This window comes from Rhinocladiella mackenziei, assembly GCF_000835555.1.
Source record: "Rhinocladiella mackenziei CBS 650.93 unplaced genomic scaffold supercont1.2, whole genome shotgun sequence".
In the NCBI taxonomy this organism is placed as follows: Eukaryota; Fungi; Ascomycota; class Eurotiomycetes; order Chaetothyriales; family Herpotrichiellaceae; genus Rhinocladiella; species Rhinocladiella mackenziei.
This window is the reverse complement of record NW_013550603.1, coordinates 2,764,496-2,788,707: the sequence shown is the minus strand read 5'-3', so window position 1 is coordinate 2,788,707 and position 24,212 is coordinate 2,764,496. Positions and strand designations below refer to the sequence as shown.

At 49.6% G+C, this 24,212-nt stretch overlaps 10 protein-coding genes across 10 annotated transcripts; 5 read left to right on the top strand and 5 right to left on the bottom strand.

The window, feature by feature from the left end:
- Nucleotides 1–181: 181 nt before the first annotated feature.
- Nucleotides 182–2,943, bottom strand: Z518_02786 (uncharacterized protein; the record flags this gene model as incomplete). The annotated part of the gene is made up of 6 exons (XM_013419812.1): nt 182–1,271; nt 1,325–1,517; nt 1,574–1,695; nt 1,753–1,928; nt 1,982–2,751; nt 2,853–2,943. The coding sequence occupies 6 exons, from the start codon at nt 2,941–2,943 to the stop codon at nt 182–184; spliced, it is 2,442 nt and encodes an 813-aa protein (XP_013275266.1).
- Nucleotides 2,944–3,499: 556 nt separating this feature from the next.
- On the top strand, nt 3,500–5,623 carry Z518_02785 (uncharacterized protein; the record flags this gene model as incomplete). Its single annotated transcript, XM_013419811.1, has 4 exons — nt 3,500–3,668; nt 3,724–3,923; nt 3,978–4,562; nt 4,625–5,623. 4 exons carry the CDS (start codon nt 3,500–3,502, stop codon nt 5,621–5,623), a joined length of 1,953 nt encoding a protein of 650 aa, XP_013275265.1.
- Nucleotides 5,624–5,970: 347 nt separating this feature from the next.
- Nucleotides 5,971–7,812, bottom strand: Z518_02784 (uncharacterized protein; the record flags this gene model as incomplete). The annotated part of the gene is made up of 1 exon (XM_013419810.1): nt 5,971–7,812. The coding sequence occupies one exon, from the start codon at nt 7,810–7,812 to the stop codon at nt 5,971–5,973; it is 1,842 nt and encodes a 613-aa protein (XP_013275264.1).
- A 187-nt stretch (nt 7,813–7,999) lies between these two features.
- Nucleotides 8,000–8,734, top strand: Z518_02783 (guanylate kinase; the record flags this gene model as incomplete). The annotated part of the gene is made up of 1 exon (XM_013419809.1): nt 8,000–8,734. One exon carries the CDS (start codon nt 8,000–8,002, stop codon nt 8,732–8,734), a length of 735 nt encoding a protein of 244 aa, XP_013275263.1.
- Nucleotides 8,735–8,997: 263 nt separating this feature from the next.
- On the bottom strand, nt 8,998–10,188 carry Z518_02782 (uncharacterized protein; the record flags this gene model as incomplete). Its single annotated transcript, XM_013419808.1, has 3 exons — nt 8,998–9,685; nt 9,877–10,012; nt 10,062–10,188. 3 exons carry the CDS (start codon nt 10,186–10,188, stop codon nt 8,998–9,000), a joined length of 951 nt encoding a protein of 316 aa, XP_013275262.1.
- Nucleotides 10,189–10,596: 408 nt separating this feature from the next.
- Nucleotides 10,597–12,805, top strand: Z518_02781 (uncharacterized protein; the record flags this gene model as incomplete). Its single annotated transcript, XM_013419807.1, has 4 exons — nt 10,597–10,857; nt 11,733–11,769; nt 11,822–12,258; nt 12,323–12,805. 4 exons carry the CDS (start codon nt 10,597–10,599, stop codon nt 12,803–12,805), a joined length of 1,218 nt encoding a protein of 405 aa, XP_013275261.1.
- A 1,649-nt stretch (nt 12,806–14,454) lies between these two features.
- Z518_02780 (uncharacterized protein) lies at nt 14,455–14,939 on the bottom strand (the record flags this gene model as incomplete). Its single annotated transcript, XM_013419806.1, has 2 exons — nt 14,455–14,792; nt 14,867–14,939. 2 exons carry the CDS (start codon nt 14,937–14,939, stop codon nt 14,455–14,457), a joined length of 411 nt encoding a protein of 136 aa, XP_013275260.1.
- Nucleotides 14,940–15,294: 355 nt separating this feature from the next.
- On the top strand, nt 15,295–16,451 carry Z518_02779 (uncharacterized protein; the record flags this gene model as incomplete). Its single annotated transcript, XM_013419805.1, has 3 exons — nt 15,295–15,565; nt 15,614–15,850; nt 15,907–16,451. 3 exons carry the CDS (start codon nt 15,295–15,297, stop codon nt 16,449–16,451), a joined length of 1,053 nt encoding a protein of 350 aa, XP_013275259.1.
- A 363-nt stretch (nt 16,452–16,814) lies between these two features.
- On the top strand, nt 16,815–20,135 carry Z518_02778 (uncharacterized protein; the record flags this gene model as incomplete). Its single annotated transcript, XM_013419804.1, has 3 exons — nt 16,815–16,844; nt 16,889–19,940; nt 20,002–20,135. The coding sequence occupies 3 exons, from the start codon at nt 16,815–16,817 to the stop codon at nt 20,133–20,135; spliced, it is 3,216 nt and encodes a 1,071-aa protein (XP_013275258.1).
- A 1,525-nt stretch (nt 20,136–21,660) lies between these two features.
- On the bottom strand, nt 21,661–22,518 carry Z518_02777 (uncharacterized protein; the record flags this gene model as incomplete). Its single annotated transcript, XM_013419803.1, has 3 exons — nt 21,661–21,832; nt 21,883–22,291; nt 22,347–22,518. 3 exons carry the CDS (start codon nt 22,516–22,518, stop codon nt 21,661–21,663), a joined length of 753 nt encoding a protein of 250 aa, XP_013275257.1.
- Between the last annotated feature and the right edge of the window lie 1,694 nt (nt 22,519–24,212).

Below are 24,212 nucleotides of genomic sequence, written 5' to 3'. Positions count from 1 at the left end.
GATGGTGATAGATCTCTTTTCAATTCCCGCTATGTCTTCCGAGCCAGATCATAAAGTCCGTTCAAGAAGGGGTATTGCTTGACACTCAAAATGGAGAACAATATTGTACATGTCGTTCGCACCATCATAACATCGCAATCATGGATCATTAATCAGCCACTGTTAACTGTTACCGACCGTCTTAAGAAGCGGGAGCCAGCACAACGTCCTCCTTCGTCCTCTGACTCTTCTCAAAGCTTTGGAGCTCCTTCTTATGAAGCTGTTTCAAATTCCCGAGCAATCCCTGGTGCTTTTCCTTGAGGCAAGTCATCAGGTCAGCCGTGAGCTTGATTTTACAGCCACATGGTCTGCCGCTTAGATTGTGTCGGGACTCAGTGTTCGAGAAAGTCAGCGTTAGACGACGAAGCTTTTGAAGGGGCCGGGGCTGCGCCCGAATAGATGAGGGCGATAACGACTGATTTTCCCTTCTTGGGGTTCTGAAGCTCATAAGATCCCAGCTGTTCAAATCACTGGCTTCAGTGATGTTAGCCACTAGGTCTTCCGTTCCTTTACTGCGCTCTAGAGCAGTGATTTTGCAATGACCCGGATGACTTTGACATTTGCAACGCTCGAAATTCGGGGCAGTCTTTTCATCGAGCTGGACGGTGACCACAGTGAACGGCGCGGGGCTCAGTTGCGAATCCAGCTGGGAGTTGCCAGATTTCAGGAGGAGGACAAGCATCGGAGGTGTTGGTTTGTGGTGCACGTAACCACGGCCTGAGCCATGATCGACGGTTGTTACTCTCGAGCTTGTGCCGCTCGAATTGATTTCAGCAGAAGACATTCCTGAGACCGAGTCACGAGTCATTGAGATCGAAGAAGTAGTTTGCGTTGATGATATGGAGGTCGCACGACTGACCCTCGGGTCTGGGATGGATTGATTCCGAGGCGATCGTGAAAATACCGACTCGCGTATAGTGCTATTCGAGGATGGTGGAGACCTTGCTGGTTGAGCGTTGTTGACATTCAAGTAGGCAAGGCGTGAGATCAGAGGATCAGAGAGTCGAGGGTCGTTTGTGGCACCGAAGTCTCCGCCAGAATACAATGAGATTGGAGATGCAATGTCTGACAAAGCAGAATTCTGTCGTGAGAGAGGGCCGGGCTCCACAACGGATTCGGACGTACGACTGGCACGGCCTTCGAGTTCCTTTGAAATCCAGAGCTGTATATGGGCTGTGTCAACCCGCGATGTGTTCCGATCAGACGTAATGAACTCGACGGAGACTTCCGGTCTGCATAAGTATTAGCGAGCATAGGATCACCTTGTCTGATCGAATAACCTTACTGGGAGTACTCTTCATAAACTTTGAACCCAGTCAATGCCCGCTGAAATCGCAACATTTCGTCCAATCGCTTAAAAGTGAATTCTGCCATGCATGAATCGGTTCTCAGGATGACACCTAGAGGTCCCTGGTTGAATGACACGGCATATAACGGGATGAGACTAGCAGATTGAATGTAGAAATCCAAAGTGCGACCTCCAAGGTTCTGAGTTAGTTCGTGCACGCTAGTGTAGATGCGGGTTGATCTATACCGTCTCTCCTTTCTTCATCACCACTAAGATCAATTGCTGAAACAATAGCACTCATTTTGCCATCGACACCACGCAGCAGGCGTAGGTTCTGAACAACGGTTGGTTTGGACGTTTCGAGAGACCTGTGAATCAGTGTCGGTTGCAAAACAATTTTTACTAGTGCAGTGTGATTGACTTACACATTAAGAAGTTCATCCATCATGGCAGCCGGTAACTGAACAATGGGCGGCAGGATATTTTCGGGTTCACGTTTAGCCCAGATTGAAAAGTCGATGCCGCTGAGGGATGACAGATCCGGTGGAAGGATTTGATCCGGACAAGATGGATTGAACCTCCAGCATTCTCTGGACAGTTCCTGTGGATCAACTGTCAGCCTCCTGGAACCATCATGCATAATACTCGACACACCGTTTTCAATCCCTTGATAAATGATGGCCAATGAGAATCGTTTTCTTCCGGGGAGGGAGTAAGGTGTTGCTCAATTCGCTCCATCAGCCATACGCATTTCAAAAGGTTGATATACTCCTCGATAGGTGCCGTTTGCTGTTGGAAGGAACGGCGTGGTTGAAAATCTATTGTCGATTGTCTCAAGTGAAGGAGAAAGGCTTCGGTGAGTTCTGGTAAGGAACGATTCGCTGCATGGCATTGGTTTGTAACATTGGGCTCTGCGGCTTGGCCGAACCGGGCTTCAAGTGCTGGGGGTATATGGAGAGTATGGGAGATCTGCTGCTGTCGGATGGCTTGCGGCACATTGGAAGTGAGAAGGCCAATTACGTTCTCGACCTGGCCATGAACGGCGTCGATCCTGGTGATGATGTGGTTCAAAAGGTCAATCTCCAAAGGCTTAAGGATAATCAGAATCTTCGAGTTGTGGAGAAGAATTCTTTCCTTTAGAGCATTTGCCTCTGGTTGAATCAAGATATTCCATTCAATATTTCGGAGGGGACCGACACGTTGGCCATACCGGCGATTAGCCACCAGCAATCTGCGGCACTCGTTGATGGTGGCTTGGTAGTCGCCAATGATCTCGTTTAAAGATGACAAGTTCCATCGTGGAAGGCCCTGAGGGTTAATCCCAGACTGAACCTGACTCCGCGCGCTCTCAAGAACACGAACGAGGCTATCGAGGCTCTCGGCCAGTCCTCGGAATGCGATTCCGAATTGGGCATACTGTGTCGCTGCAGTGGTGTTAATAGGAACCTCAAAGACGAAGAAAGGGCCCTTGGTGCCCGAGAAGAACAAATTCCTCAAAAGAAATTGATCCACGGGAGGCTCATACCTGCACCTTGCGATTCCGCCCAGCCGAAGTAGTAGAGGTCCCATACAGCCTTGCTCACTTGGATAATGTCGCCTAACTGGATCCCAGCCATAAGATCAAATAACTGCAAAGAGTTTGGAAATCCAACAGGAAATCCGACTCAGTTTAAAGCTATCTCCCAGACAGGCCGAGATCAACGATTGTGTCGAGGATGGTTCAGTAAGGCTAGTGGGGAAAGATTCGCTTAGATAGGGGAGGACGATGACTTGTGGCCATGCGCCCCCCTGTCCGTGATTGCACCATTGCGTGGCTTAGCATTGAGATATCCCCTCTCCAGATAGGTTCGGCAACCTCATATCAAGAACTCCAAGAATCTTGAGCGCTCTTGGGTGCTTCTCTTGAGGGCGTCAAGCTTACCAGAAACAGTTGGTAGGGTTGCCTTCCGGCCAGTGAGAGGGGACTGTGAACACGAGGCAAAACAGCCTGTTCGATTCCAAAGTTCCGTCTCGAAAAGTTGGACCACCCGTCGAATCAGCCTCACGGCACGAAAGATGGTGCTCGGCTCTTTGGCCATCCCATTCATATAGCGGTATAGTCGCCTCGTCGCTGTCTTGTCAAGCTACCACCGCCTCTTTCATTCAAACTGTGTCCCTCAAGCCACAGTCGTCATGAACGGTGGTCTTGCTCGACGTCGGTCTCAGGACAGCACACGCAGTGCTGGAGAGAGCCTCTTTTCTGAAAATGAAGACCCAAATCGAATTGTCACGCGATCTCCCGAGGATCGTTTCAAGCTTGGCTATATAGCAGTCATGGGCCTGGTTATAAACAGAATGATTGGTATGTGATTCATCCCCAGATAGCATCCCGGGCCTTTGATTAATTCTTCTGTAAGGTACGGGAATCTTTATGACTCCCGCTCGAGTCATTCAGGGAACAGAGAGCACTGGCACAACTTTGCTATTCTGGTTCGCTGGTGCGGTTTATGCATTGGCAGGAATGCATGTATACATCGAGTATGGATTGAATATACCACGGCGAGTCGTTGGAGGGATGGATCGAGGCGTGCCCAGGTCTGGAGGTGATGTGAACTACGTATTTTGGCCCTCTGTTCTCGTTTCCCACTGCGCCAACGCTGACCCTCCACAGTTGCAATATGTCTTCCGGAAGCCAGCATATCGAAAAGACACGCTCCTCTTCATCACATCTTTCTTTGGCATCTCGTTTATTGCCCTCGGCAACATGGCAGGTAACGCCATCAGCTTCGGAATTCGAATTCTTGAAGCGTCAAACGCTGAAGTGACGAATGGAGCAGTCCGTGGTATAGCCATCGCTGTCTCTGTTGTCGCTTGTTTCATTCACACCTTCTCCCGTAGAGGTGGTATCCTCCTGAGCACGATTTTCGCTGCCCTGAAGATATGCATGATGCTGTTCATCATTGTCACGGCAATCTGTTATGGAACTGGAGCCTTCCCAGATAATCCTGGCAACAATATTGACCGAGATGAGACGCTGTCTGAGAATCTGTCACCGTCGACTGCTTTCAGCGACTCATCACAGAGTGCCAATGGCTATGCTCAAGCCTTTCTTGCCATCATTTTTGCCTATGGAGGATTCGAGCAACCCAACTATGTCTTGGGGGAAATCGAAAAGCCACAACGGACATATCCCATCTCTATGGTGGCGTCATTGACCACCGTCTGTGTGCTCTATATGGCCGTCAACGTGAGCTATGTGAGTACCCTGGTCCTTCTAGCCCCGCCTCCCAAACCTGTTTCTTGACTAACCGGACAAAGATGGTGGTTGTCCCCAAATCAGTACAAATCAGTGGCACGAGTGTTTCCCAGTCCTTCTTCCAGTTGACTTACGGCGCCCTTGCACCAGGCGACAACACTGGGGCGCGGATTTTCAGTGCATTCCTTGCCATTTGTAGCTTGGGAAACATCATTGTCATGACGTATACGGCAGCTCGTGTTAAGCAAGAGGTTGCAAAGGAAGGTGTTCTGCCATGGCCGAAATTCTTTGGACAAAACAAGGATCTCTCTTTTGGGCGCATGCTCCGCTGGGCGCAGCGGTCCACTTTCATTAATCGACCGTTCGGTCGTCTCTTGCAAATGCGTTGGTTGGCCCCCGAAGTTCATTCGGAAAAGACACCCGTTGGTGCTCTCTTATTGCACTTGATTACATGCATCGTTCTCATTTTCGCAACTTATGGCGAGACACCGCAGAATGCATATGTAATTCTCACTGGCATCGCGGCATACGTCGTCAACGCATGCTTTGGAAGTCTTCTGGCCCTGGGGATCCTCTATCTCCGATTCTCCAAAAAGGAGAATTGGCGTGAGAAGACCAGGAACACCCGGCCATGGCTGAGTGTTCTCTGCGCGACTGTCTATCTCATTGGGAACTTGTTCCCAGTCATCACATCTTGGGTCAAGCCGGAAGCCGCTTTGAGCCAGGTTGAGGACTCATCGTCATTGTCAGACTTGGAGGAAGTTCTAGACCCATCAGCCCAGCCGTCTCAGACTGTGACATGGTTCATCGTCCCCACAGTCGGCTGGTCGGTGTTGGGCTTCGCTGCTCTCTGGTGGCTGGTTGCTATCCTCGTTGTGAGAAGAATCGAACGGCGTAGCCATACAGAATTCACGATCCAGAAGGAAGTCGATTTTGACGAAGATCCCCCCAACAGCGACAATTATGTCCAGGTCCATGAAACTGTGTATCTGAGCTGGAAGGGGAAGGAAATCTTGAGAGAGATGTCTCAGCAAGATGGATATTTCGGGGCATACCCTTGACGACGCTGGATGATAATTATCGAGATATTAGGTATACCCATGAGGATGACATAATGAATAAACCCCTTCAAATACATGAACGCCGTTTACCTTCAAGGGAAAAAAAAAGAATTGAGACTTAGTCGTCTTAGAAAGAAAAGTATTATCAGAAGACAAATACTTTCTTATAGTAGGTATCGAGATCCAGTCATAAAAGGAAGGTAGAAGTATTACTACATAGTACGGTTAGAATTAACTGACACTTGCAAAGGTGTAATCTGGCTGTGACTGACCAACCATCACTATCATGTTTCTCAGATTCGTAAAGCCGAAGACGAATTGCTGGATGGAGATATAGTCTCCACGCTTCAATCATGAAAGCCCTGAAGGGAGGGTTTTCTATCGGCAACGTTTGCCACCGTCCGTGGATTCTGCCAGCGTAATGCCTTTTGAGGTTTTGGCTGGGGCGCCGTTGGAGTGGGTGTTGCTTGGTTTGCCGCACTGTCTGCTGGATTCGGTATGAAACCGTATGCTGGAGCAGGCGTTTGTGCTGGCGCTTGGTTTGGCCCTGTCTTTGGAGGCTGAGAGGCATCGGAAGCTGGTCCAGAGACTGAGGCAGGAACAGGGCCGGGATATCTGGCGGCTGTAGGCGCCGCGTGAGGATTAGGAGGGGCAGCGGGAGGAGGAGGGTTTTGCCACTGTGGCGGTCGATATGGATAATACGGTGCAGGATAGTGCGGATGAGCAAACCCTGGGCTCGATGCCGGAGGTTGTGGTGGCGGCCCATTCCAAACTATGGGTGCTACTGCTCTATTTTTCTCCGCCTCAAGGTCTCGGATCTTCTGCTCCGCCTCTTGCAATCTGGCCTTTAGAGCCTCGAGTTCTGTGAGAGGGTTGGGCGCTGTCTGCTGAGTGTTGGCCTCAGGGACTTGGGCGTCTGTGGAAGTATTTTCGGCAGTAGAGACCGGAACTGTTATTTCGCTTCGCTTGGACCGTTGAGCCCTGCGAACAGCTGTCTTGCGGCCCCAAGTTATCTCCTCGCCTGCCATGAATCCTGACATCATGCCAGGGAAGGGCATCTTTTTCGGTGGCCTACGACTTGATACTTCTGAGGTGCTTTCGTCACGAGATTGGTTGATTCCACCACCTCCAGTGAGGGGTGGCTCCGACTCTGCATTACGGGTAGTTATATCTCCTGTCGTTTCTGATGCTGCGGTTGTAGGTCGATCCTCATCCAGCCTCCCCGCAGATCCCAAGAAGTCGAACAAAGGCTGCAAGCTATTTTCCCGGGCAGTCTCCGGCCTTGATCCACTCTCTGGTTGAGGCAATGGTTCCGTTGCCCGTCTTTTGCGCGCCGGCGACTGTCTGGATGGCGGTGCAGCTTTCCTCTTTTTCTCCTTCGGCTTTGGTAGCTTATCCGGATGGAAAATCTCCAGGATCTTCCTTCGTTTACTATCCTTGCGTGGAGGCGGAGCTCGCTCCTCATAGGTCTGGTGGAGCGGAACATGTTTATAATGAAGCTCCAGGCTCATCTTTGTCGATGAAAACTTGACGGAAAGCAGGCCATGACAATCGAAAACAGGCTTTCTGATCTTCACTCCGAGTCTGACCTTGGATGCTCCTTCATTAGCAGCTCTACCTTTATTAAGAGTCGAGTCATTGCAATAATAGGAAAACCTGCTGGCTTGATCTTCTCTGCTGATCCAGTGATTATGGAAGCTGTAGCGAAAGCCATCTGCTTGTTGAACCGCTTCGACAAGAGCTCGGGATATTCCCTTCTGCATGAGCATCTGTTCTTTAGGGTCCTTAATTGTATGAAGAGCATCAATGACACTGATGGCGGTTTTGTTGAAGGGGCTGTAGAGGTAAGGGACCTTCCTATTCGGGCCCTTGGTTGGGATTGCCTCTCGGGCTGCCACCATGAATGCTGCAGTGACAGGGAACGAGAACTCCAATGTCGTATGTTCAGGATCTCCTGTTGGGTTGGCTAAATAATCGCGGAGTTTTGTTTCCAGGTCCTCCACTCTCTGGCATTGGAAGAGCACGGATTGTCCGAGCGGATCTTTGGCGTGTCGGCCTCGATGACGCGCCTGCGTTGGTTTCGCTCTATCTACATCATCGGCTCTGTCATCTCCGTCGGCATTGGTTTGGGATGGTGATGATGGTCCAGAGGCGCCATCCGACTCCGCCAGGGGATCTGGAGAATCCATTGTGAGATGGTACAGTGATAGAAATAGATGTCTTTCGCAGATGGCAATAGAGAGAAGATTGAGGCGCCTAGGAGGATCCGACCCCTGCCAAGACATCCCCCCGCCGCACCCCCGGCGAGCTTTGCTATTGGCGCGCTGCCTTACCGCCCAGTTCAATTCATTCAATTGTTCCGCAAGGGTTTCCCTTATGAGCACCAGATTGTCTCTGCGGCTTGTGGAGTCTTATCCCAGCCAGAGACTGAAGCTCACACATTACCACCGAGTTCTCTATCGCAAATTCGGCATGGCACCGGCAGCTCCATCAACCGATAAACTTCGACCGATTGTATTTTCTGGTCCTTCGGGCACTGGGAAGTCGACGCTCATTACCCGCCTTTTTGCGAAGCATCCTGATCTCTTCGGCTTCAGCGTGTCTCATACTACCCGGAAACCCCGTCCCGGCGAGCAAGATGGCGTGCACTACCATTTTACTACGCCCGAAGTGTTCGAGAAAATGATCGCGGAGGACGCATTTGAGGAGCACGCCAAGTTCGGAGGGAACTACTATGGCTCGTCCAAAAAGGCAGTCCAAGACGTCGCGGAAGGCAAAGGGAAGAGCATTGATGGGACCACTGCTGAGGGCAAAAGAATCTGCATATTCGATATTGAGATGGAAGGGGTGAAACAATTGAAGAAAAGCAGTCTGAATCCAAGGATATGCTTCATCCAGCCACCCAGCATCGAGATTCTTGAGAAGAGGCTGCGTGGCCGAGGCGACACGAGTGAAGATGCCATTCAAAAGAGACTTGCTCAAGCCAAAAACGAGATGGAATATTGCAAGACTGAGGGCAAGAATGACAAAGTCATTATAAATGATGACCTTGACGCTACATTCAAGGAGCTAGATGAGTGGGTCATGAGAGACATTTCTTCAGCAAATTAGAATTGGAACAACCAAACAAGAGGAGTATGATCTGTCAGGGCGTTTAGAGAAAGACAAAAAATGGATGGGATTACAGAATCAACTAGAGCGATGAAATGTTAGAGGATTACTTAATACTCTCCGGGGTTGAAAGACGAAAGACCCGCTCTCCATTAGACAAAGTTCAAGGTGACAAGAAGGATATGGCAATCGCTCAAGCTCAACCATCGCTCCATGAAATCGATTCCTCGAAACCCTTGAAAACGTGCTTGGTGGCCTTCTCTTCAATATCCGTTCATGGTCATACGCTGCGAACTTCTACTCAATTCTCGATCCGCAGCAGGGCTGATGGGCCGGCTTCCAGCCATACCACTTGCAGCGCTGCTCTCCTTGAGGGCCAGCAGTTGCTTGGCTCTGAATGTCTCGTAGTGAATCTGGCTGGTGGTTTCAATGAGATCTTGGAGGTGGGTGCGGGTGAGGAAGTTCCTGAGGTAGACAAATTCGCAATGGTTCTCATCCTCAACGTTGATCACTCCCCATTTGTTCTGTCGGCCACGGACTTGCTTGCCATTAACAATGATGGACTTCTCGCTGCCGACGACTGCGAACGGAATGATGTCCTTGATGGTCGCATTGGTGGCTCGCTCCTCGTCATCTAGTTCTTCATTGTCATATGGATACATCTTGAGATTGTGGAAGGCAAACTCCTCCTTGATGCGCTCTTTGAACGCCCTGCGCTCCTCAAGTGTGAGTGAGTCGGCCTTTGCAATGACCGGAACGACATTGACAACATCAGAGAGCTTCTTCAAGACCACAATGTCGATAGGCTTGAGGGCGTGGCCGGAGGGCTGGATGAAGAAGAGGCAGCAGTGAATGCGAGTATCTTGGATGTAGCGCTCGCGCTGGGCAGTGAGTTCTTTTCGGAGGTAGGCAGAATGCTGGTCTTTGATGTATTTCACAATAGGATCCCAACTGCATCTTAGTCAGCCCATTCCATCTTAGTCCATGGAAGTGTCCCAAAAAGAAAACTTGCCATCTATCGTTGTTGACCAAATCTCCGTAACCAGGAGTATCGACAATGTTCAATCGTAGTCGCACTCCATTTTCCTCAATGACTGGCAAAATGGTCAGTGGTACTTTTCCATCCCCTTTGATAAATTCACGACTCACTGTGTGAGACGGTCTGGATCTCGGTGGTGGAACGGATCTGCTCATCTGGTCGCAGACGACCCTTGGAGTCGATGAGGTGAGATGCGAAGATGGTGTTGATCAAAGTAGATTTTCCGAGACCGGTTTGACCTGATGGGAGTAAGCCTTCAAGAGCAGTGAGTGGTAGAAATATACGCACCGACGCAGATGACATTGAATTGGAAACCTCTCTTCAACAGCTTCTTTTCAATTTGTTGGGTGATGCTGTCAAAGCCGACGTGGCTTCGCGGGAAGACCGCGTTTCCTTGCGGCATTGCCATAGTCATGATGATCTGCGGATGGAGGATGGACCGGAGAGGTTGAAGTGATGAAAGACCGATGACAATATGGGAGTCGTGATGCGCAAGAGAAGTGGGAATTGAGGATGCACGAGGAAGTAAATTGCGACCCGCGACAAAATTTCCCCAGACAAGTTGAGATGTCAGTCAAATGTCCCCTTTTTTGATCTCTCCGATGCCAAGGACAGGGGTAGATTTGCCAGGCTTGAACCTGGGAAGACGGGAACCCCCCTAAACCGCACTTAACGAAGGATGAGGCTAGCGTGTATGCGCGCGGTTTGAGAAATCTCGACACTCCTGCAAATAGTACGGCCATCACGACCAGTTGAGCCTGTGAGTTTTCCTATTCTTCACGCCCCTCTCCCTTTCTCAGGTGATGCAGTGTAGTCAAGTAGCATGGCGTTGGCAAATGCTGCAGCCGCTTCCCGGATCCCCTCTTTGTTCCTAGGACGAAGCGCAACCACATCTTCAACAACGATCCGAGCTTGGTCGTTTCGGAACCTGATATCGGCATCCGTTGCAATCCCAACCATCGCGATAAACATCCCTGGTATCATTGCAGATATATGGGAGGGAGTGCTTAACGCCGTTCCCAAGAAAAAAACGTCACATATGAAAAAGAGACATCGACAGCTCGCTGGAAAGGCATTGAAGGATGTAAGAGCAATCAATCAATGTCCAGGTTGCGGCAGGCCGAAAAAAGCTCATACATTATGCCCATATTGTGTTGCAGGTCAGGCTCACAGTCATTCCAAAACACTCTTGGTACTAATACGACTCAGAGATATATGAAGGCTGGAAGGCCAGAGATGCGCAGGAACGAGAAGCGGCGAAGGAAGAGAAGAGTCCGGTATGAAGAAGATGGGTCACGGAATTGGGCAAGACAAGGGATGAACGATTTCGACTAGTTTAAGAATACCGGCTTCTAGATCCTCCTTTCCATCAGCGACTACATCGAAATGCCTATACTGAAACTTCATGACGGATTTGCAACTGTCCTAGTCTTGAAGGAAACAAGCCGCCAGAACCGCAGGTGAACAATTGAGCAGCATGACCAAATTGTACGGAATGGTCAGAGACCCCCGATTCCACAGAGTTCAAGTGGTTTCCAAAGTGCTAGAGGGGAGGATTCTCCAACAAGTTGATCTTTGTGGGATTCGCAATCATACACGAGAGCGTACCAGGCATGTTCTCAGTCGGATGATATCAAATCTACAGTTGCTAGGTGGAAAAAGTGAAGATGGACGGAGCAGTCATTTGTGTCCAATCCGCAGACAAGTTTCTCTGCAGGCATTATATTACCTTGTAAATTACGTCACATGTACAGTAATTTTCAAAACATCAATTCAGTCGTTTACATCGAAATGTGGACTGCCACACCCGCTCCCCCTTAATGTTAACCCTTCACCTGACAATTTTGCTACAAGATTGCCTATCCAGGACTCTCTGTATAATGCCGCGCGGAAATCAACATGGTCGGCTTTAGTCCTTCCTGACGAACATTCGAACAAATTTACTGACAAGAGCCACAGTCGAAGCAGTATCTCGCCCAGCATACAATAGATGAGGGTACGTCCCGACATCTCAGAATCCAGAGGTCACTTCGTTGATACAAATCTAGCTCATGCCACCGATGTCTTCGCTCTAGCTGCGACACAGGCCCAGATTCTCAGCGGTTCTGGTGAGCCCTCGATTAAAATCTACTCAACAACTGAGGACGACTTTCCGATTGCCCAAGTCCTCAGAGACGCACATAAGCTCGGCTGTCACCATATCGTCACGAACCAACCTGGCACAAAGGCCGTCAGTGCGGGTTTCGCTGGAGAGGCCAAGGTCTGGAAGTATGAGGAGGGCATTTGGAAAGATGATGGGGATGTGACAGGCATCGATGCTCCCAGGAAAGCCGGCGAGACCTGGGCTGTAACTTTGTCGCTGGATGGACAGTACCTGGCCGGAACTACACATGATGGGCGTGTGAATGTCTGGGATTTGACGAACGGGGGAGAAAAAGTCAAGGAGTTTGAGACGAAAGGCAGTTTCGGCATGTGTATTGATCTGGTACGTGTGCTGATGCTACTCTGCCCCACGACTTTGCCAAACAGATACTGATGCAGCCTATCAGTCACCGGATGGACGCTTCATCGCCAGCGGCCACGAATCTGGGAATATCTACCTTTTCTCCACGGCCACGTCTCGTCTTCTACATTCCCTTCCCGGCCTCATCAAACCTGTCCGGGCCGTTAAATTCTCCCCTGGCTCCAAATTGGTTGCGGCAGCAGGTGATGCACGCATTATTTCCTTATACGATCCCAATTCCGGCGAACAGGTAGCAAACCTCAGTGGCCACGCTGCATGGATCACGAGCCTTGACTGGAGTTACACCGGTCAATATCTGCTGAGCGGGAGTCTGGATGGGAAGGTGAAAGTTTGGGATATTGACCGAAGAACTTGCGTTGCGACGCATAGTGAGAGCGAAAGGGGGATATGGTGTGTCAAATGGTTACCGAAGGGCGAAACCTCTGTAGAGAGGCAGAAGGCGGAAAGATTTGTAACGGCAGGGAGTAACCGGGCTATTACGATCTACAGAGAGGCTACAGGTGGATGAAAGATCCCGTTTGAAGGGCTTCGATGAGATCCAAACCAAACGACTCTCTTGGGTCATGGGTCATGCGCCGAGTGGTGGCTTCCAAGTGCTGAGATGAGGAGCCGGAAGCTCGAAGATCACGGCTTCGAAAAGGACTAGCTAGACCCAGACCGGGGAAAGCCACAGCTCAGCCCAAAAGCATCACAAGGTGTTGCAGACTCCATCCACCTAATTTGAGCTAGGAAAAAACTCTCGGAAAGGAGTGACTAAGGACGACTGCTGGTCCAGAGGAAATATCAGCTAGAAGAAAGCTTGAACTCGATATGGATTCGGTCCGCAAAAGACATTATATGGCTTCCTCAGGACAAGAAAATTGATCAAATATGCCGCCATTCAAAATCTCACTCCACCGCCATGGCTATCTGATCTTCTGAAAGTCGCAGCTATCTTACTTCTCCGCACTAAGCACCAGGTTGTGTGATGTTTCTCCCCAGAGAGACCCTCATCCACAACGCCTATGTGGGAGGCCGGAAGTGGGTGAAACAAAGGCAGAGAATGGCCCTTGGGACCTTTTTCAATTTGATTCAATCTTGGCATGATTTTGACTACATCGACCATGGAACTTGGTGGATGAAGCTTCGAAAGTGCCTTCGTACGTACCTAATCTGCCGAGACCCAGTGACCAAAACAGACGTGGCTTGGGTTGGACGTCCTTGACGTGTGTTTCGAACAGAAGAGCCCTCGTCCCCATACTTTCCATGCCCAGGTTCTTTCTTTCTCTCCTGAGCGGTGGATTCTTTGTCGCATTTGGGCTGTTGTCGCGTTCAGGTTTGGGGAAAGGGGAGAGGAGAGAGAGATGGGCTATATTTTGTATATAATATATATCTTTGAATGGGATGTCCGCCAATAGCGAACCATCACCACCATGATTTTCACACAAGCAACCGAAATCACCTGGCGAATTCAAGTGGATCGGATTAGGATCGGCTTTGGGGTTAATCTCGGCGACTCGGAAATGTGTAGACACAATCGGATGTGTGCGTTCGACAAGGGTATAATAGAGCGCCTTACATTAAAATATGGCGAAGAGAAGAAGAGAAGGGGAAAATCTGTATATCATGCTGAGGCTTGGCGTGTTTGTGTCATTTGAACTCGGCCTTGTTTCTTCTTTTGACTGAAATAGGCGAAGTCAGGAAGAATAATATCACAACCCGGCAATACACCAATTCAAGGGAGTTCGTTTGCAGAGTTCAGTGACATGCTGCTTCCCGTCCATCCACCGTTATGCTGATGCCGTTTCCACTTTTGCCAAACTTTTTTCCACCGCGTTGGAGGCTTTGCTGTCCTTTTGCTATTGTCACAAATGTGAGGCGAGATTCTCTCTCATGCTCATACATCCAAGGCAACTGGCCACCGAATCTTGTGTGGAGCCACCTCACAAGTGTGGACCATGACGGCTGCCGAATTTAGCTTGCCGACCATTTCCTCGCCGCTTCAGCACGTCTGGGCTCATCGTGGAGAATGTAAAGACCGTGAGACAGAAGGAGTAACCTCCAAGACAAACTCCTCCAAGCGTTGTCGTCCAGAGTACCGCAGTCACTCCACTCTCAGCAGAATTTCCCAGACCCTTTCAGCGAAACGGACCGTTCATGATCTACTAGGGTAGCCACTTAAGATCCTCTCTCTTCTTCCTCCTTCGCCCTGTCCCCGAGGCTGTATGCAAGACCGCCGCCGACAACATTCATCAGACACAAGCCCATCGTCAACCCTCTGACAATTCCTCGTGCACCAAACTTTTTCATGAAGTGAAATTTTCTCCTTCCTGCTAGAACCCAATATGTTCCACTTAAAGCAGCAGTCGTTCCGGCGCTGTCAATTTTGTAGCCCAGGACACTGAGATAGGAAGAGAAGAGTAGCAACGGCGGGAAGAGCAGTGGAAGCGGTTGAAATGGCCTATAGTGTTGTGCGAAGGTGAGACTTGCAAGAAGAGTTGCAGGAGCAGGATTCTCTGTTACAGTGTAAATATGTCGACTCGAGATTAGTCAACGGATGGGAAATGTGCATTGCTGCACAATCACGAACCTCCCCATTGTTTGGCGTACTCAATCATGGACTTTCTAACTTCCTCTTCCTTCTCCTTCTGAGGACCAGCCATCCTGAATTGCGAACACTCCCGTCGAGCAGTATCAGCTGTAATTCATACTGGTGCGAGAGAGGAAGAGAAACAGAATTTCGTAGCTCAGGGTTACCGCTTCGGTTCGGGAAAAGTAAAAAAAAGCCCAGACCGAGCCTGCGGCAGTGGCCTCAAACCCACCATTGGCAATTAGCGCGGCATGCGATTTCACTTCTTATGACCACCTTACCAACTCCAAGGTCGCATCCCTGCGGGAGGCTTATATGAACCATTTGCCTGATTGAATTTGAGACTCCCTTCACGCTCCCCCCAAGAATTTCCTGTTCGACCCTCGGGCTCTCTTTTGAATTTCAAAGCACCATCCCGACCGCGCGGCATGTCCGCAACGGCTTCTGGCTCTGATGCCAGGGCAAATGGCTCGGCGACTTCACGAGACCACAATCAGGGCAATCAAGACAGAAAGTATACCCCCCAGCAGAAGGCCGAAGTAATACGGATACGGAAATGCAACCCCACGGCATTCTATGAGATTCTTGCGATCGAGAAAACGGCGAGCGATGGAGAGATCAAGAAGGCCTACCGAAAAATAAGTTTGTTGACGCACCCCGATAAAAATGGATATGAAGGCGCCGATGAGGCATTCAAGAGTCAGTACGGTTGCCAGGGTTTCATGGATTGAATATTGACACCATTAGTGGTCTCGCGCGCATTTCAAATACTGTCGGACGCCGACAAGAAAGCAAGATACGATCAATTTGGAGGTGACCCTGATAATCGCTTTTCCAGTAGCGGTGCTGCCGGCGCTGGTGCCAGCCCCTTCAGCGGCTTCGCGCGATCTCCTGGAAGAGGGCCTATGTACGAAGATGAGATCTCACCGGAAGAACTATTCAACCGGTTCTTTGGTGGAGGCATGGGTCCAGGTTTCCAGTTTGGTAAGATTTCTATTCGATCTGGGCCGTGAGCACAAAGTTGCTGACTCTATGGCAAGGCGGTGGAATTGGAGGACCACAATTTGTCTTTAATATGGGAGGCGGTCCGGGATTTACAGTACATCGTATGGGAGGCCCAACACCGAGGCGAAGGCCACGAGAAGCTAACGCAGAATCCACGCCGAGTGGATTGTCCGCGCTAACCCAACTGCTTCCATTGTTACTCCTGTTTATTCTACCTTTGCTGTCTTCACTTTTCTCCGGCACGACCCCCTCCGGCCCTCAAGTCCGATTTGATTCACCGGTTCCGCCACATACGATGCATCGGGTCACCCCCAGATATAAAATTGATTATTTTATCAATCCTGCGGAGGTGGACGGATGGAAAGCCAGGCAGTTTTCTTCGTTGGATCAGCGGGCGGAAGTGGACTATGTATCAACGCTCAGATATCAGTGTGAGACGGAGGTACAGCGAAAGCGTCAAGAAATCAACGACGCCACCGGGTTCTTCTACACGGACGAGAAGAGATTGAAGAGAGCAAGGAATATGCCGATGCCTGGCTGTCAGCGGTTGGATGAATTGAAAGTCAGTCGACAGTTCTGAGGACTCTTTGAGGTGCTGTATGTGCGACTGCATCAGTGTTTGGTGTTGGTGGCGTCGTCAAGCCGATTGTTGGCGGCCTTGTAGAACAGGCCAAAAGAGGGGCCTTTGTGAGATGACTACATTCCTCCTATGAACTTTGTTCTGTTCAAATAACGCATTGTGTCTGGCGGTTCTCTCCGTTGCCTGAAATGAGAACGTTAGCAGGCATCCACAAGGTGACATAGCTGGTAATCAGCCAGTCAGGGGAGGGCAGGCTGGGTGTGGGCTTGCCATATCTCCGATCAACCCCCAAAAGGTGTCGAAGGTTCAGACCTCAACCGTACTTTCGTTCCGCCACATTTGTCATCTCTACAATCTACGACAATGTCAGACCCATCTCTAGACTCAGATAAGGTGCGTCGAGTGTATAGGCATCGAGAATCTCTAACATAGATCAGATTCGCAATAAGAGACTAGCGAAATTGCAGCAGTCACAAATAGCGCAGTCGCAAGATTCCGAGTCAATATCATCCTCACAAGCGGCAACTCCTCAAGAGAGTGCGCCCGAGACTCCTGCACCGACCGAGTCGCCAAAGCCGTCTATCAACATCTCCAAAGCCCCCTCACCTCCACCACCGTCCACTCGAATAAAATCAACTTCCGCCAATGTGACGCCGCTGAAGCGAGAGATGAACGGTGCAGAGCGACCGAGTTCCCGGCAAAGCGAGAGCTTCGAACAATGGGAAGACCGTACACTGAGAAGCATTTTCCGGATCAGTCTCGATCCTAGTCAAACGAAAGACGTTCAAGGTCACAGTTTATTTGTGACCCCGCAACTTAAAGAAGAGCTGGAGTCTGAGGAGAAGCCCGTCCTGTTAAGCAAGGAATTGCTCGAACAAGCCATTATGGAGGCTGGGACCGATCTAGGGAAACTAAGCCCGCATGACTGGCTCTTTGGTTGCTGGAAGAGAATTACCAGACTCAACAAGGCCGTCAAGGATCGAGCAGGCGACAGCAAGAAAATGGAGGTTATTTTGGAGGCCAAGAGATTATGTATGAGCTGGTGTATATTATCCGTCACCACTCCTGATGTCTTTGGGGCCGACTATGAGGGCGTTTCCGCTCTGGCAGATCATCTCCTCGCGGACCCTGATGAAGACGGTGGAGTCTGTCATGATTTCTTAACAGAGGTCGTGACGAGGTTTGATGAAGATGAGACGATCAAGGATGCCTTTGTCGGTGCTGTGGAAAATCTCAGTCGACGACTGGCCAAAATGACCATGGACAGCGACTATCGACGATACACGGCAATGTTGCGCCACTTGATCCGATACAAGCCCATGGCTATCGCTATTACCGAATCCTCCATGTTCGTGGACAAGTCAGTTCCGGCAGCGCAACTAGAGACCAGCACCTTGCTCGGCCCCTATTTCCAAATATCACCCCTGCAGGCTGATGTGACCAGGCAATATTTTTCGGGACCCAAGACGATGGATCCCGGGAGGATCAGAAATGCTCAGCAATCTCTCCAGATGTCTCTGAGGTCCCATCAAACCGAACTTTTTGACATTATCAACACCCTGGTACGATCGTCCTCGGATGCTCGAGAACGAGTTCTCGATTGGTTTGCCTTGGCAGTAAACTCCAACCATAAGCGCAGAGCTATGCGTGTCGACAGGGCGGCGGTATCAAGTGATGGATTCATGATCAACGTCAACACATGCTTGGATCAACTGTGTGAACCTTTTCTAGACGCTCAATTTTCCAAAATGGATCGTGTCGACATTGACTATCTGAGAAGACATCCTCGAGTGGATATCAAGGACGAAACCAAGATCAACGCCGACCAAGATCAATCCGATAATTTCTACACGAACCAGCTCGAAGGGACTAATAACTTCATTTCCGAGTTGTTCTTTTTGACTGTCGCTGCTCATCACTACGGCAGTGAGGCCGCCCGCAATATGCTGAAGGAGATGGATCGGGAATTGAAGCATATGGCCAAGCAGATTGAACAGTTCGAGACGGAAAGACACAAATACGTCAACAACCCGGTACAGCTACAGATTTTTGAAAATGCACTGAAGAGGTACAAAGATGCACACGATAAGAGTTTGTCCTACAAATACGCCGTCCAAGGAGTGTTACTTGACGACCTTGCTCAGACTCGCTCAATGCAGTTTATGCGATTTGTGACCGTCTGGCTCCTCCGTCAAGTTTCTCCCCGTCGCCAATTCCCCAAAGAAAAGTTGACTCTTCCTCTACCTTCTGAACAACCCGAAGCGTTCAAGAATCTTCCGGAATATTTCTTGGATGTTATCAGCGGAAACTTCGGATTCATCATGTACAACATGCCACAAGTCATTTCATCAACCCAATCTGATGAGTTGATCATGCTTTGCATCACTTTCCTACGAAATTCTGAATACATCAAAAATCCCTACTTGAAGGCCTCTTTGGTAACGATTCTCTTCCGAGGAACATGGTCATGGCGTCAAGGTGGCAGGGGAATCCTAGCGGATCAATATAATAGCATGCCTTTTGCGACGGATCACTTATTACATTCTTTGATGAAGTTTTTCATCGAGGCGGAGTTCATGGGTGGTCACGGACAATTCTTCGACAAGTTCAACGTCCGTTTCGAGATTTTTCAGATCATCAAGTGCATCTGGTCCAATACGGTCTACAGGGATCATCTCCTCAGGGAGGCAAAAGTCAACATGGAGTTCTTTGTCAGGTTTGTGAACTTGTTGTTGAACGACGTCACCTTCGTTCTGGACGAGTCATTCACGGCATTCCACAAGATACACGATATTTCCAAGGAACTCTCTCTGGCAGGTACAACCTTGAATGAGCAGCAACGACAAGAGAAAGAAGAGGCATTAGAGGAGGCGAAAGGCCGAGCCAAATCCTACATGCAATTGACGAATGAGACAGTTGGTATGTTGAAGCTGTTCACCGAGGCTTTAGCAGACGCTTTCACAATGCCTGAAATTGTTCAGCGATTGGCAGACATGCTGGACTACAATCTCGATGCTATGGTCCCCCCCAAGAGCACTTCCCTCAAAGTTGATAATCTTCAAGAGTACAACTTCAACCCGAGGGCGTTGCTGAGCGAGATTGTCGACGTATACCTCAATCTCAGCGAGAAAGAAAACTTCATCCTCGCCGTGGCCCGAGACGGCAGGTCTTACAAGCCGGAAAACTTCGCAGCCGCAGGCAACATTCTGCGAAAATTTGTCTTGAAAGCACCCGAAGAGTTGAAGAAATGGGATCGACTCATCGAGAAGTTTGCCAAGGCGAAGCAAGAGGACGAGGCCGCAGATGCAGATCTTGGCGAAATTCCCGACGAATTCCTGGATCCTTTGATGTTCACGCTCATGGAAGACCCAGTGAGATTGCCTGTGAGTCGGATTGTACTTGATCGCAGCACTATCAGAAGTCACTTATTGAGTGATCCACACGATCCCTTCAATCGAGTTCCTCTGAAGATCGAAGACGTGATTCCTGGTAAGTCTTTTGCTATTTGAATCCGTACGCCCAGTGTGCTCACGCGATTGTGTCATTATAGCAACCGACATCAAGGAACAGATCGAAAAGTTCAAAGAGGAAAAGATTGGAAGCCGCCGAAAGGATTTTGTGGAGACCGTCAAGACGGAAAAGGGTGGCAATGCCGACGGCGAGGCCATGGATGTTGATCAGTAAAACTTTTCCGAGTGTCAACGGGACTTCACGGCGACGTAGCTGCTGGATATATTCTGGATGATCGACCCATTATGACTCTAGTGAAGTGGATTGGTCTGGGTTGGGAGAAATACCCTGGCTTTGAATTGCACAAAGAATACCAGAAAGGTTAGGCGAAGAATGACTGAGAAAAGATTGCAGGACATCCATTCTCGCGGATTCCTGCCATGATGTACGAATGGGCTTCACGACAAAGCCGGGGAGTGTGTTGTGATTCTCCAAGTCCGTGGAATATGTATTGCATCCTATGGCGAAGGGTTATTCCTCGCGGGAATGGCGCAAGGAAAGGGAAGTGGCATGAGGTAGATAAGATTGTAAATTGCAGTACAGAAGAGAAGAGCATGCGAACGAAGTGTCCATATCACATTTGTCACTCTGGTGCTCTTTGCTTTGGTACCAAGGCTTTTTTCAGCCCAATCTTACAGCTCTCCTCTTGTCGTCGCCGTTCAGTCGTTCGATGATGGATTCCACCAATGACAGATTTTAGGGGTTTTTGTGATAGATGGCGCCACCAAGGTTGTACACGCTTCGAACACAAGTCCTCCGTAAAAGAAGTGCCAACATCCTACCTCTTCGGCAGGAAAGGAATCAAAACATTGCGGGCTTCGAGTGCCTGTGTCTGGGATTCAAGGCAGACGAAGCTGTACACCGTTGACACAAAAAGAAATGCGAATCACTCTTACATTCATCCGATGCTTCAATGATGATAGAGAGCTTCCATAGTTCAGCTCCTGACATATGATTGACGGCGTTGCTAACAGTTCCTTCATTCTTCGACGAGCAGACACGGTGCCTATGTAGGCTATCAGGCCAACAGTGTTGATGCACTGCGAACGCCCGTAGGATCTGGATATGACACAGATGATTCTTCTAGTCAATATACGTAGGGGTTATGTCGTCTTCCCCCCAAGGGGTGGCATCACACAGTGCGAGTATATATCGTGTCCTTTTAGTCACAAAATTACTCCAACGCTTACATCTGTACAATAGTTAAACTGCATGCACTACCCATCAACGCCATAGGCTCGGGCCATATCCATGTCCATGTCCATTTCCAAGATAAATAAGTGTCGGGATGATCCGGAATACCCGTTTTTGTCATGCACCGATCCCCAAAAGTGTAATGCCGTATTCGGATTCCAATATGATTTCTCTTCCTAACCCCATCCATCCCATAATATCGTGAAGATCAGTCATAGTCCACGCCCCATTTACCGTATGCGAGAATTGTAGCTGTACTGCACTTGGCCGTCTGGATCGAGCCAGCTGCAAAGTGTTCCCGGAAGTCTCCGGGTTTCGTGAAAAGTGTGCCGAGTCTCGTTTCCATGTGAGGAGCGAAGAGGTTCTTTGCTTTTCACACCGAGTTATTAGGAAGCAGGTAATGTTCCGCGTCTTTCCGAGAGTGATACCGCACACTTGATCTTTTTTTGATGTCGCGAAACAAGGTAGTGGGGTCGAGAAGTCTGTGGCTCCACTCCGATTGGGCTCAAATTCTTCCATCGCCATGATGAAATATCACCTGGTCTCTCGACCTTCTTTCCAAAGTCACTCGCTCGGCGGTCAAAATACTCTTGTCGACTTCGTCTCGCATCCGGGCAGTGTGAGACTTGGGACCATAGGTGTCGAGGTGGTTGTAGTACAGCCAGAGAATAATACAGCTAGGTCAAGTCAGCAAAACGTACTGGAAATGATCACACGTTTCGCTCACCTGGCCACAGTGGCAGCCATCCCAATCCACAAGAACACCACACTAGCAATAGCCCGACCATTGTCTCGGTATCGTAGAGGAGGGTTGATTTTCTCCTCCGCAATTTCTTCGGCGTCCTGACTGTCAGCAGAGATCCAGGCATTACCTGTCGCCACGATCACGGTCAAGGCTAAGGTATCGGCGATACAGCATAAAGTGACGAACAAGGCGGCAAGTCTCCATGACCATCGAATGTTGCGAGGTTCCCAACGCTCCGGGAAGAAGAGATCAAAGAAGAATCCGGCACCGAAGACTGTAGCAACGGCGATGCCCACAAAGATGTTGTAGGAAGCAATACCGACGAAGTCATCGTTGTGAACACTAGCTGACGAATGTAATCGTTCAATTGTCGATTGCTGTTTCACGTAGTCTGCGATAATAGATTAATGACATGGTCCATCATAGTTCGGGGTTGACGTACTCACCTGTTAAAGCGGCGGTTCCGACAGACTCAGAAACAACGCAGCATATCATGGCAATCTGATAGACCACAAACTTCGTCCGTCGTAGATGGTAATCTTTGTTACCAAACATGTATGAGCTCTTGAACTTCCACCATTGAATATCCTTCAAATTGAGACCCCATATCACAGCCATGGTCCCTTTCCGATACTCTAATCGATGAGGAGGGATCCAAAGCTGAGCACGTGCTTGATTGTCGAATTGTGTCTCCTTCCTGATCGGATTGGTTGATGATAGTCTCGCGAATCGCGATATTTCTGTTGTAAGTTACAAGAGATCAGGAGAGACAAGACGTGAAAGATGGGGGGGCACATTAAAAAGAGACGGACTGACAAGTCACGAATTCGCATAAGCATCAGTAAGTCCAGGTGACGATGAGCCAAACATGTAATACCTGTGCCATTAGCACCCCTGCCCGGTGCCCACGCCGCGGAATCGTACGAAAGGAGATAACCAACGAGCCATTATCCTTTGGTTTGGTCTTTTTATGACTCGCTCACGTAGTCGAGAGTGCTTATTTTTTTTTTTTTTTTGGGATTCCTCCACTCCGCGACCGTACTCCCGTACCAGGAAGGAAAGGGGGGGGGATCAGGTTCGTTCACCTGTGTTCGAAGAGCTCCGGCTGATCCGCTCAAGCCAAACAGGCCAACAGGCTAACAAGCCCATAGGTAGGAGTGGGTTAGGCCATGAACGGAGAAATCAAGGCCTGGGATAAGGTAGCCTGACGATCGTTTGTCAGCTGGGTGAGTTAGGTCCATAGACGTGAGGATTTGCAATCCACTCTTCCACCGAGATCTGTGGGCAGGACACTAGGCGAGAGAGTATTGAAGGTGACAGAGTGAGAAGGCTAGACCGGCAAGGGGTTTCGGGGCAGGATGACGCAGGTGGCGCGGGATTCTTCGGTTTGACTCGTGGGGCGATAAAGCGCGATGGGCCGAGAACCATGCATCACCTTTTCTGACAACGGCTCTGCTTTCGGGTCCGTACAGATGGAGATTATGGTAGGCGGAGGCTGAGGACGAGATTTAGCTACAGATTGTCTATTCTGGGATTTGGTTGCCATCATCCGAGGTCTTGTAGACGAGAGTAGAAATGTGATCGTTGTTGACTGTTTGCCTGGAGATGGATATTGATCTTCTCGTGGAAAAGCACCACCGAGCTCGGTCACCGAGTCGTGGTCAACTTCCATCTCATTATGGTGTCCGCTGCAGGCTATTCATTCTCCATATAAAAACGAATCCATGCACCTGGTCGGATGATTTTCTTCATCTGTTGTCTTTGCTTGCAATTCGCTCGTTTGTGGCTGCCTTAACTCGTAAGGTAAAGTAATACGGCGCTCCATCGCCCGAGGGCGGACAAAGCTTGTAAGAGCTTATGACGCTGTCAAGAGGCTTATGGAAGAATCTTGCCCGCACAACCGTGGTCTCCAGCTGACTGAGAATGCGACGTATATGGGGTGGCTCGGAAATCTCATTGGACATATTTCGGACCCATTGTGCTCTACAGAGTTATGGTGGCCCATGAATGGTGGTTTGAGGCATTTTGCTCTTGTATTGAGCAACCACTTGACCACTGGAGACACGGTTAGCATGCACTTCAAGAGGGCGAGAGAGCGTCTGCAAGCTGAGGGCATTGACTGTTTGTAGGGAGCGCACCACTTCTAACAACGAGGCAGTTTCCCACGTCTGTCTACTATGTCATGCAGAACCGCTCTCGGTGTTACAGTAGAAAGGTTGTGGCACTCCATGTGCAGGTGAAATAGATAGGGTTGTCTGTAGGTACCCCAGGTAAACTCCTAGCTGAACACGGGTAAGTTTGCCTTGGCGAAG